This window comes from Plasmodium gonderi (genome assembly GCF_002157705.1).
Source record: "Plasmodium gonderi DNA, contig: Chr05, whole genome shotgun sequence".
NCBI classification, from domain to species: Eukaryota; Apicomplexa; class Aconoidasida; order Haemosporida; family Plasmodiidae; genus Plasmodium; species Plasmodium gonderi.
Genome location: NW_021628930.1, coordinates 959,125 through 972,365, shown reverse-complemented (window position 1 = coordinate 972,365; position 13,241 = coordinate 959,125). Strand labels below are relative to the sequence as shown.

Sequence of the window (13,241 nt, the reverse complement as noted above, 5' to 3'; positions counted from 1 at the left end):
ACGCTCATACATATATGTTACGAATGCCTATATATGTAGCGAAAGTGTCATTATGAGAAAATGATTAAGTTTTATGTCAATATAACAATTTTGCGATTATGTAAGAATTTACCTACTGCATACCTCCATTTTTCGTATGTCGTATTTAAAAACAGTTTGTGTCTTCTATTTTATTTATTTATTTTTTTTTTTTTTTTTTGATTTTGTTTGTTTGGTTTATTTTGCGTATGTTGCTTATTTTAATTTTATCTATTTATATATTTATTTTTTTATTTTTTTTTTTTTTATGCGTTCAAGTGCACACTCATCCTCCAATGGGTTCCATACAGTTGAAGTGAGGAAAAAAAATAACATAATAAAGGAAAAAAAAAAAAAAAAATAACATCAATCAAGTGGGAAACTATATTGTGAACAGCTACACTTGAATACATAATAATTTTTTTTTTTTTTTTTTTTTTTTTTTTTTACAGAAAGGAAAGATGCATTTTTTTTTTCTTGTCTGTTCATACATTTGTTTGCCTTTTTTAAAAGTATCTGATATGTCTTATAAATAATAGATATTTTATACGGATGAACTACAATTTTTATATTCTTTTTATTACATGTAAAAAAAAAAAAAAAATGAAGCTTTTTATAAATGCATTAAAAGAAAAATTTAGAACAAAAAAAAAAAAAAAAAAAAAAAAAGTAAAATAAAATAAGAGACGCAAAAATTAAATCCTTTTTTTTTTTTTTTTTTTTTTGGAGTAATTACATCCTGGAGTTACATATAAAAGAGGGTGAAATTACTATATATGCGTATGTGAGAATGATTTAGGGAATTGTGAGAAAAAATTAGGGTTGCAGCACTGATGGGAAAGAGACACAAAACTGAAACGAATAAGGAAAATACTACATTAAAAAACAAATCGTAAATGGCAAAGTGTAAAATTGCTAAAATGTAAAAAAGATGTAAAGCGTGAAATGAAAAAACCATTATGAGATTCCCACTTTGTCATCATGAAAGCAACAAAGTTATTATTCATCCAAATGCAAAAATCTTAAGCTTGCTATTTTTATCTTTTTTGAATCGTTCATCCCCCAGGAAATTTTTTATTTATATGAAAAAGTTAAGTAAAAAAAAAAAAAAAAAGAAAAACAATTAAAACGGAAAAAAAACAGAATAGTCATAAATGGTAGCACTAAAGGATCTTAACTGAGACACAAAGCTAGAATAATAATATTTAGAGAGAACAAAAATTGATGTATTTTTTTTTTTTTTTTGCGAAGGCTTAAAAAAGATGGAAAAGGGGAGAAAATAAACAAAAAGATAGATTTTAGAAATTCTTCAACTTTGGTTACATACAAATGTTAAAAAAAAAAAAATAAATAAAATAAAATAAAACAAAATAGAAGACTCATTTTAATTCCAATCAAAGTTAAAGTCATGCTTTAAATTATCTGTTTTCCTTCTGCGCGTCGGAGAAAACTAAAAATAAATCAGAAATTTTCCAAAAAGGTACAATGAGAATGACTCAGTTGGTGTAAATCTGAAAAAAAATGCTTCCAATCTATGTGAACATTAGTTACGTGTCCACACAAAATGCATTTTTATATATATATTAATGTACATGCTTATGAGCACCTATTAAGATACAGGCAATGTAACCCAATCCTACAACGACAGCAATGCTGAGTGCTACAACCCTGCAAAGGAAAACGGAATAATGTTTATTAGGTTACCTTTTTTTATTTAATCAAACAGACTTATTTTTTCACATTTTTATATCTTATCTGAATTACATCTGAGTTGTTTGAGTTGGCGGAATTATTTCTTCCGTGAGGTACTAATGTAGGGGATTAAAAAAAAAAAAAAAAAAAAATATATAAATATATATATATATATATATACAGCAAAATAATGCATCCTTTTGTCCCACTTCAACACATGGTGAAAATATTCCTACCTGCGAGGTTAAGGTAACCGCTAACGTAATAAGAAAAATTAAAAAAAAAAAATAAAAAAAAGATTATCGAAACAAAAAGAACCAAAAGAAATTAAACTACATAACGATCATTGAGCTTCATATCTCACGCTTGAACTAAACGAAAATGAGGTTATAACTCCATCTTCACACTTCTGCATCAACGTGAGTACCCACTGCTACAAATATATGAGGAAACAATAATTTCTCAATGTTTTTTTTTTACCTTTCAAAATTGAATATTCCAGTGAATATCGTCTTATATACATGTTGAAGGATTTGTACATGGAAGTGGCTGTTCTAAAGTTAATAATTGTCTGGGCCCCTAATTTTATTCGTCAGAAATGGTGCGAATGTGCATATTTGTGTAGGTGCAAGAAGGAGCACGTATGCTTGTGTTTATGTACACATGATACAATTTTTACAATAATGGATTCACAACACATTTCGAGGTATTTACATGCAACAATTATGAGTTGCTAATAACCTTTCCTCCACTTCAACACAAAAGTTGCATTTTCTTTCACAAAAAGAAGTAAAATTCCATCGTTGCAATTTCTGTTCTCCAATTTCCAGTGTTCGAATATTTGGGTAGAGAATGTTTCGGCACTAATTCCGTAAGGCAACTTCTCAATAAGTGCTACAGCTAATCTGTTTATTTTATTTTTTGTGAAGAAATGGAAATAATGTAATCATACTGATTAATCATTTAAAAGAGTTTACATATTTCTTGTATTTTCACACATGCATTCGTTGTGAATATATATATCAACTTGATGCTTATTAACAAATAGGGGGAAAAAAGAATCAAATAAAATCACAGACATCACAATGTACATATGAATAGAACACATGTGTGCAGAAAATCGGTTGGTAAAAATTTACATGTAAGGGACATCTCCTTTGTCTACACAATAGTGACTGGAATTATGTCTTTCGTAGCTTAAAATTTCTTGGATCATATTAAGGAAATGATTCGAAAAAAAAAAAAAAAATTTAGAGGAAGAGATTGATGTAGAGGTGGAAGAGAAGGGAAACGAAAAACAATCGAATGGTTCAGTGAATAACGGGTGGGACATATATGTCCATGTAGGTGCAGCGGCACAATGTAGAAAATAATTTGGCTTTCACAACCTCTATCTCGTTACTATATATATATATATATATTTTTTGTTCATATATATATTTAGAGGTGGAAGGAAGAAACATTCACTCTCACCTTCAATCTTGTCTGCTGTGTTCCGTGAGAGAATTTTATTCGGGTCACAAATGTAGGAATACTTTAACCCGTTTCTGTTACACAATATTGGATTGACAAAAGGGTTCGGGAAATTTTCCAGAGTTACATAATGTGAATATGCCGGTTTGGACATGACATCATCATTTTCCCATGGTGTATCGATATTAAGAAAAGTTTTCAACTTGGCTAAAAAAAAAAACAAAAAAAAAAAAATAAAAAATTTTTTTTCATTAAAACACGAAGAAACACTTAATGTACAAGTGTGAATTTATTTCATTTACACGTCATGTATTCAATATGAAATTGTAATCTAAGGAAACACTTTTTTTTTTTTTTTTTTTTTTTAGTTCATAAATATTTATGTTTTCTTTTTCCTGCGTGTATTTTTATGTGCCTTTCTTATCACCTTCACTGTTGTTGTCAAATATGAAGGGAGGATTTTCTACAGGAATTTTAGCAAGGGATGCTACGACATACAACAAGAAAAAAAATATAGAAAGTTGAAAAAAGTTAATTCCATTCATTTTTACGCATTCATACCATAATTTATTTTTGTGGAAAAGCAAATTGTGAACTAAAGTTATATATTTATTTGCTCTGGAGTAGTGTATATAAAATACTCCATTTTTTTTTTTTTTTTTTATCTTTCTTCTATTTTGACAGATTTGTTCTTTCATTTCATTTGCTCTTATATGATCATTCGTTGGAAGTAAGACATGCTTGTTTACCATTACACAAACATACGCAGGATGACACTCGTAACGGTTTTGTTACACATAGAGTGTAAAGTGACATATAAATATGTGCAAAACTGTGTACAAATGTGTTTGCGTTGTTTATACTGTATACATTGTATACACTGCTTGAGCCCTTTTTTTTTTTTTTTTTTTTAAACCCCTCGCGCGTGTACCTACACTGTGACACAGAGTAGTTGTCTCTTTTATGAAAAATCATTTGATCATTTTATAATTTTTTTTTTGAATTTGTTTAAAAGGGTATATGGAAGAAAATTCATCAAAAAGTAGGTAAAAAAATGGTGCGACAAATGGTGCGACAAATGGTACGATAAATTGTAAGACAAATGGTATAACAAATGCTAGAGCAAAAAGAAAAAAAGTTTAAAGCAAAGTGATGGAAGGGAATAAATGGGATGTCCCCAGAGAAGGGGATTCATACAAAGGTGACCCTTCAAACGTGGCACCTCGTAAATTGCGAGGGCGAAAAGAGAATCTACGTCTATGACAATGTACTGATGCTGTATTTTTTACCAATCACTTGTAGTAACTTTATCAAAGAGGTAGGAAGAACTAATAATATGGCTCGTCCATATGCTGCATTTTGTTTTTCTCTGTTCATTTTTTTTTTTTTTTCTTTTCCTCGCTACTTCCTCTTCTTCCTATGGATATTCTTCTTTTTTCCACCAACAATAATTTTGGGGTTTGTCAAAATAGCAACTTTACCATTTTTCAAAGTAGTTCTATAAGTCCAGTCATTATTATTATAGTCATATAAATTGTCCGCACTAAATGGATTTTTCTTACTTTTCTGAGATTCGTATAACTTCTTTTGATGCTTAAGATACTGTTTTCTTCCACCTATTAATAATTCATCTTCTCTGAATATTTGTAACTTATCTTGAAACTTTTTTTTGGGTTGATTTTTTTTTTTTGGAATACTAAAAATAGTGTTTTTATTATTTACTCTGAATTGTGGAATTTTAACAATTAATTTTTTTAAATTATTATCAACAAGGACATTTACTTTTCTCAAATTATTATTTCCACATTTCGAACAAAAGAGTAAAGAATTTTTTTTTATAAATGTGTAACATGATGTACATATATATCCCCACAATTTCAAGGAATTTATTTTATAACCATCTATTGTAATTACATTTAGCCCTATTTGATACAGTACATTCTGCATAGTATAATCTGTAGTTATACATGCAATATCACTACTGAATTTTTCTCCTTTATTTATCTCTACATTCTGTGTGTCATAATTATTTATGTTAATCCATTCGTTAACACTTTCTTCATCATCGTCCTTTTCGCTCCTTTCCATCACTTGCAAAACTTCTTCTCTAATACTTTCGCACCCATAGATTCGTGGTCTACTTCCATTCCTCATGGTAAGTTTTTTCCTTTTCTCTACCTCTCCATTGCACTCTTCCTCTGTGCTTCCCTCACCGAGGTACTCTGTCTGGGCACACTTTTCCTCTTCTTCGGGTTTATCTCCCTCGACACAGTCTTCCCTTTTGAAATTTTCCTCCTCCAATTCAGTTTGTTCTATGCATATATTTTTCTTTTCAGGAAAATCGATGCCCATATTGGTCTTCGTTTTTTTCTTCTCCCGGATATTCTTCTTCGGTGCTTCTCCGTCAGCTTCTCCAATTAATATATCAGCTTCTACCAATTCGTCAGCCTCTCCTACCAATTCGTCAGCCTCTCCTACCAATTCGTCAGCCTCTCCTACCAATTCGTCAGCCTCTCCTACCGATTCGTCAACTTCTCCAATCAATTCATCAGCCTCTCCTACCAATTCGTCAGCTTCTACCAATTCTTGCACTTGCACCGCTGCTCCTCCTTGGCCTCTGATCCGATGACCACTATTGGTTCTTCTTCCTCTCCTTGAGCCCACATAATCAAACTCAACATCTTCATATTTATAAATGGTATCCATAGGGGAAGCATTCAATTTGGACACATCACCATAGAGGCGATGCAACATATATGTTAATGCAATAAGATCAATATCCACTTCACTTAAGGAGTCATAATCCCCTGTTAACTTTGCGAAATGTTTTATGAAGTTTACATCTTTCTCTTCTGGTTCTGCAATTTTTAAGAGGGGCATAATAGTGTTTAATTTTTTTCTAGAATACTCATCTTTTATTTCTTTTATCACTCCTTCTGTGATGTAGCAATCGTAATTTGTAAAAAGTAGATCTTTAAACTTAATTAGACTGTTTGCGTCAAGTACATATTTATGCTTTCTCATTTTTTTGTTTTATTTTGTTTTGTATTATTTTGTGCAGTTTTGTATTATTCTGTTCAGTTTTGTATTATTCTGTTCAGTTTTGTATTATTGTTATTATATTTTTTTCCTGTTTTATGAGCCCATATCATTTATATATAATTATAAGTACTGGTATAAAATGGTTGGTAGCACTATACAGTAATATTATTATAAGTTCCTTGTGTATCTTGTATGCTCAGGCGTTTTTATAATTATATCAATTGGGACGTTTCTCTTTCTTTTCGTCTTATGTGGTACTTTTTTTTATAAGCACAAAATTTGTATATATATCTTTTTTTTTTTTTTGTATCAGATTTAATGCGGTCATTTGTGGGGATGTCAAAGCGTGGGAGAAAAGTTACAGAAATGTTGCAAACACGTTGCAAACATGTTGCAGAAAAAAAGTTTGCCACAAAATGGAGCAAATTAAAAAAAAATATATATATATATATATATAACATTATTCAGTGATACGTAATGCATACTAATAATATACAGTGCAAAAAAGTTATAAAATGGTATTTTTTCTTCTTTTTGCCACTTGGCTATTTCTTTCATTTTCCTTCATTTTTGTTCATTTTTGTTCATTTTCTTCTTCTCCCATTTTGAGCTCCACGTGGAGCCGATTCTAAGGTGAAGAAGTTATATAGGGAAGCGGTGGTGATTATAAAGCACAGCGGGGTTGCTAAGCACACGGAAAAAGTGAATAATCAAAAAAAAGATGAGATAAGAGCTAATTTGATGGAGATAGAGATATATATGTAATTTTTTTATGCATATATTACATATGGGAACACTTGCTAAAGTGTAGTCGTAAAATATAGGCCAAGAAGAACAGATGAAAAAGTATATATATATTTATCACATCATATTATTAGTAGCTTCCTCTTACCTACATGTGTTGAAAAGAAAAATTACTCTCTGGGTAAAAAAAAAAAAAAAAAAAAAAAAAAAAAAAAAATATCGCACTTACCATTTTGCTTGTAGTTGAGTCAAATTAGGTCACATATTTTGGTTTCAACATTTGGAAAAAAAAATCAAAAAAAAAAATGAGCCACGTTTTCTTCTCCTACGTACTTTTCTCATCATTGTATATGCACAAATTGTTCACCTTTTTTTTTATGTACTAGCTGTAATAAATGTAACTTTTTTTCCCTTTTTTTTTATTTTTTTCCCCTTTTTTTTTATTTTTTTTCCCTTTTTTTTTCATTTTTTTCCCCTTTTTTTTAATCCCATATTGACCTTAAATGAAGCACAAAATGGGTATCCTCTTGTAAATTACACAAGAGAGAAAGTGCTACGAGCGAAACTTAAAAAATATAGTAGCAGTCGATTGGCTCACTCCCTACCGGTTGACTCATTTTAACACTCACTCATTCTGGTGCATAACAGAAATAATCCTTCGAAGCGAATGAAAAACATTTAAAATGTAAGAAGAAGAAATGTGTGAAAATGCACGCCTTGGGTATATAAGGGAATTCCCAGTGATAGGATTAACCCCAATACATTTGTACACTGCACAGACAAGTGGAAAAATCACTCTCCATTTGTTCTTCTTCTATCACGAAAAGTATGTCTAAAAAAAAAAAAAAAAAAAAAAAAAAAAAAAAAGGGGATAGATCCAGAACCTCGAACCTGTACACATGATCGCCACTAACACATCGCTCTAGTTTTTCTCCCTTTGGATCCCTTCCTCCATCCCATGCATCTCATAATATGGTATCCACCTCTAACAATATCAAGGAATGGTAATCTCCACATGCGACGTCTAGGAGCGTTATGTTAACAATATTTTCTAGCAAATTCGAACCGAAGGGGGATTTTCTCTTAATCTGATGATAGGTGAAATAATTCCATAAACAGGATTTTCTTTTTTTGAAAACTTTAAATTTTAATTTTGCTTGGTCCCATTTATTAAATTTACGCCTTTCATTTTTTCCATTTAAAAAGTCATTATTCATGTTATCGATAGCTTGTAATATTATATTTCTAAATAATTTTTTTTTATTTATATATGACGATCTTTTTCTCCTTTCCATTGGTGATTTTAATGCCATTCCTACTTCTTTTTCTGTGTAAGTCTCATTTTTTTCCTTTGGTACTTTTTCAGATGAATCGACAGAAATTAAAATAGATCGGTCAGCGTTATTTTTTTCATCAATAGTGGCAATATTGTTATAACTTCTTCTGCTATTACTGTTGCTGCCGCTCCTGCTCCTGCTCGTGTGTGGAAATTTTAAATCACCAGTTCGTGCACTTTTGGACAAGTCCTCTTCATCATTCGGTGTCATGAGAGAACTCCCTGAAGTTTCATCCTTTCGAGATGGGTATTCGCAATGTTCATCATATGTGTTGACGTCTTTACTTGTTATTCCCAATTTGGTTTCATTATGTGTATTATTTTTTCCTTCCAAATTTCCATCGTTTGATGAACTCAAAAAACTTTTTCCCTTCTGATTTATGCACAACAAAGGGGTAGGCTTTTTTTTTTTTTTTACTTCCGCTTTTTCTTCACCCATCTGCATGTTCAGACTGATTCTGTCTAAGGAGGAATACATTTTCTCTGAATTTTCTGAATGTGCAGACCTTTTGTCGAAATGTCTCATTTTGGAGGTCTCTTCAGGGTTATTCCCATTACTCTGCTCATTCTTATATCCACCATTGCTATATTCATTCAGATCTTCACCCGAAAGGCAGAATCCTAATTGGGAATTCCCAGAAAAGTATTCTTGAGGGGAGGGATAGTTCTTAGGGTTTCCTACCGATTTTGTGTTTCGATTCTGTGTCAAGTTGAATTGAAAAAGGTTGTTATTGCCGTTGCTGTTGCTGCTGCTGCTGTTGTTTCTGTTGCTGTTGCTGCTGGTTCTATCACTTGACGTTTGGACGTACGAAATGGACTTTTTATTTCTGCTACTACTTGTGCGGAAGTTAGACGAGTTCAACTTGTATGCAGAGAGTGAATTATTCTTGGCATTGCCTGGATCCAACATGAGAGAAAACTTTCCCTGATGGTCGATGTCATTGTAGAGTAAACTACAGTTTATTACGCTTTTTTTTATTCTTTCATGATATTTTTTTAAATTGAATAAGTTAATATTGTAGCTAATCTGATCTGAGTATTTTTTCCTTTTTGATAAATTTAAAAAGTTATGTTTTTTATTTCTTATTAGAACTTCATTTATTAATTTATTTTTATGCAGACAAATTGGGAGTGTCGTCTGTTTACAATTACTTGGTAAAAGAATTTCGTGGAAATCAGATTTTCCTATGATAAATAAGTTTCTCTCTGGAATTTTATGTCTCAAAACATCTAATGAACAAATATTATTTATATAATCGATTTTTTTTTTATTTAAAATTCGATTAATAGATGGGGATGATGTTAAAAAAATTCCAAAGTTTTTCCCTAACGCCACTTGAAATATTTGTATCAAGTACACTCGATCGAGGTTATTATTATTGCTAAGAAATAAGGGTTGTAAAATTTTTTCCATTTTTTCTCCATCCTTGCAGATACAAGCATGCTCTTTATAGCAGTACTTGTCTATATGCATGTTACTATGTGTCTCCCTCCTTTGGAAGTTTATGCTTTTAGTTTCACATCCATGTGCTCCTGCTGCTGTTATTCCTCCTCCCGCTCCTCCTCCCGTGCTCAGATAATAATTATTTGTGTGCTGATATATGTTACTAACATGAAGTGCATTATTTATAAAGTATACATTTTCGTTCGAGGAAGTGAACTCACACGTCCAATTTTTCTTCTCCTGTTGGTGCTCTGCATTATTTATGAGAAAATGCAAATCTGTGTATTTGACATAAAAAATGTTATCTCCCCCTCTTGTTTTGACTTGATCAGAGTAGTATTTTAAGTAATCCAAGTTTTTATTTTTTAGTAGAATATTGCGCCTATACTTTTCACTAGCCTTTTCCTTCTTTACAACTGAGAGTTTACTATCATTCACCTCCTTTGACAAATCACTCTTCCTATCAATGTAGGTAATTGGGGAGACAAAAGCAGTGTGAGTACTTGATGAAACAATATTAGAAATGTATAAACTGCTTAAACAACTCATTTTTGTTATTCGTGTAATGTTCTTATAGTATTCCTTATCATGACAGCATGATATATATGAATAATTTTCATTCTTTTTTTTCTTTTCTTTTTTCAAATATCCCCATATATACACAGATTTCTCTTCAGTAAGGCATAAACAATGGTACTTTCCTATACTAACTTGAAGGATTTTTTTGTTTTTTATTTTAATATTCCTTGGGATATTCACATTTTTGTTCCTTTTTTTATAATTCCTTCGATTATATTTGTCCTCCTTCTCCTCCTGTACCTTTTCATCTAATTCCTTCTTTGACGTTAGCTTCTGTTTTATTTTTTCTCCTCCTTTATGTAAAATTTCACTTATATTTTTCATATTCATGATATCAACACGTATTTTGCCCCCACTGCATGTTCTAAATTTCTTTGCATATTTTTCTCCTTCTTCCTTCTGCTTCTGATTCTGCTTCTTCTTCTTCATCTTCTCAATTGCGTACGAATTGTCTATCTGTCCAAACTTATTCCAGCCCCACATCCACAATTCCTTGTTCGCATCAATCACAGCACTATTGTAGCTTCCACAACTTATGAATATAATTGGATGAGCAATATTAGCATAAGTCGAATTGGACGAGAAAAAAAAGGTATTCGTTCTTCCATATCTAGGGTTATTCCTATGCATCCCTCTTTCTCCAATCACGAGAGGTAGAAGGAATGGTTTACTTGTGTGTGATATTTTTTTATCATATACATTAGGTAAACCTAACTGTGATTTTTTATTACATCCGAAGGTAAAAACGAACCCATCATATGTGAGTAATAATGTATGAAACGCTCCTAAACTTATATCTTTTACTTTATGTTTGTATCCAAAATGTTTTAAAGGAATTAATTTATATATATATGGAGACAAAATTGTTTTCTCTTTTTCCATAAATGAGAAAATACTTCTCCTCCTACTCATTATTGATTTTTTTTTGGGATTTTTTTTTTTGTTCTCAATTTTTTTTAACTTTTTCAGTTTGGTTTTTTTATAACATGTATGTATTGACTTGTTTGGATTCACTCCTAGTTGTCCATAGCAATTCAAACCCCACAAACAGACGAATCCATTTTTACTTACCACTCCAGAGTGATATTTTCCGCAGTTAATTGTTTTAGGGTTAAAATAATTGTAATTTTCTCCCCTCTTGGTTTCGGAATCTGAATGATTGAAATTGCTATTGAAACTGTTGCTCATATGTGTTTGTTTATTTCCCAAGTTAGTATTGTAAATACCTGTGTGTATACTTGGACTAATGATTGCATCACCCTTGGTTCTATCCGTGTATTCATTTATTTTCAAAAATTCATCGTACTGATTAATCCTTTTTTTATAATAATTATCATTTTCATTTTCAGAAAAGAACTTTTTTTTAGCTACCATTTTCACTTCTTCGTACTTATTCCTAATGAGGTAATTTCTTTCTTTGTAAAATTTCATCCTTAAACTTTCTATGTCTTTTCTTTTACTCTCCTTTCGCTCTTCTTCCTCTATCTGTAACTGTGCTTCTTCACCCATTTGTACATTCACTTTTTCTTTTTCTTCTTTTCTACCATTCATATCTGGATTCGTAATACTTCTGTATTTCTTACCACTACTACTGCTGATAAGTCTGTTTTCACGCAAGTTGTGAATGCTACCTTTGCCTTTGCTTTTTTTATCTTCTTCATCAATTTTTAATCTTTTTATTGTTGATAAATTAAAATCGTTTGGAAGCCTAGTCAGTATATTGTTATACATTTCGTTTTTACTCAGGAAGTTATTTGAGTGTCTATTAAACACTGGCCTGCTCTTGTTCCGTCTCTTCATGTCTCTGGCAATGTCATTGTATTTTTTTCGTCTTGTGCAAGATTCCCCTAGTCTTTGTGCTTCCTCGAAGGTTTCATCCATCACTGCATCATCCACAACAGCATCATCCATCACTGCATCATCCACTCCCAATTGAACCCTACGTTTGACTCTACCTCTTGGGTGCCTATGATTGGTCGAATAATTTTTGCTTATAATGACAGTAGAAAAATCCACTATTCCAATTTTTGAACTTTCTTGAAATCCTAATTGACCGAAATTGTTATTTCCTAAACAAATTAATATTTTTTTTTTTTCCGTTTCTTTTCTATCATCTGAAGAACATTTTGAAATGTTTGATATTACGTCCCATCCATCGTTCTCTCTTGATAATTTCTTTTTCATTTTATTTAATAAGGGCATCTGTTCCCATATTCTGAATTTGTTTATCACGTCATTTCTCTTACTATCTTCCTCCTTGTCTTCCTCATGTTTCGTTTGATCACCATTTTTTTGGAAATTTTTATTTATTTTTTTCACATAAAAATATTGCAGATCTTCCATTTTTGTTGCATTAGACACGTTCTGCTTTCATTATATTTTCTCGTCTCCAGTCTTTTCATCAAAAAGAACTATTCACTTCCTACAGGTAGTTTGCAAAAAGGGGAATTCACTTATTATTATGGCTTCCTCTTTCGATTTTCTTACATAGCATTAAGAAGAGGGATAGAGGGACATCGATAAGTATGTTGTAGAAAATCCACCTATGTCAATGCCTATTAATGGAAATAATCAAAATGATTGGGAGACACAAAAACTGTAATCACACGAACCCATACGTGTGTGCATTGTTTGTTCTTGTTAAACTTGAATAGATACACACAACTTTCTTCGACGGACAGAAGAACTCGTGAACCTTTGTTTGGAAAATATTCCGCAAAAAAAAAAAAAAAAAAAAGAAAATGTTTTCTTTTTTAACTTTTTTATTGGTACTGCTGTACGAAGGTTTTTCTTTTTTTTTTTTTTTTTTTTTATTTTATACAATCCACAATCTTCATCTATTTGACTTGAGTTTCTGTTCTTCTTTCTTTTCAATTGGGCAAACATTTTAGGAAACTTTTTTTTTTTTTTTCT

At 31.1% G+C, this 13,241-nt stretch overlaps 3 protein-coding genes across 3 annotated transcripts; all 3 read right to left on the bottom strand.

The window, feature by feature from the left end:
- Window positions 1-1,436: 1,436 nt before the first annotated feature.
- PGO_052220 (hypothetical protein, conserved) lies at window positions 1,437-3,728 on the bottom strand (the record flags this gene model as incomplete). The annotated part of the gene is made up of 9 exons (XM_028686600.1): window positions 1,437-1,468; window positions 1,625-1,686; window positions 1,783-1,826; window positions 1,947-1,966; window positions 2,191-2,289; window positions 2,452-2,615; window positions 2,850-2,916; window positions 3,184-3,390; window positions 3,611-3,728. The coding sequence occupies 9 exons, from the start codon at window positions 3,726-3,728 to the stop codon at window positions 1,437-1,439; spliced, it is 813 nt and encodes a 270-aa protein (XP_028542401.1).
- An 856-nt stretch (window positions 3,729-4,584) lies between these two features.
- PGO_052210 (RNA-binding protein NOB1) lies at window positions 4,585-6,207 on the bottom strand (the record flags this gene model as incomplete). The annotated part of the gene is made up of 1 exon (XM_028686599.1): window positions 4,585-6,207. The coding sequence occupies one exon, from the start codon at window positions 6,205-6,207 to the stop codon at window positions 4,585-4,587; it is 1,623 nt and encodes a 540-aa protein (XP_028542400.1).
- Window positions 6,208-7,934: 1,727 nt separating this feature from the next.
- Window positions 7,935-12,671, bottom strand: PGO_052200 (hypothetical protein, conserved; the record flags this gene model as incomplete). Its single annotated transcript, XM_028686598.1, has 1 exon — window positions 7,935-12,671. One exon carries the CDS (start codon window positions 12,669-12,671, stop codon window positions 7,935-7,937), a length of 4,737 nt encoding a protein of 1,578 aa, XP_028542399.1.
- Between the last annotated feature and the right edge of the window lie 570 nt (window positions 12,672-13,241).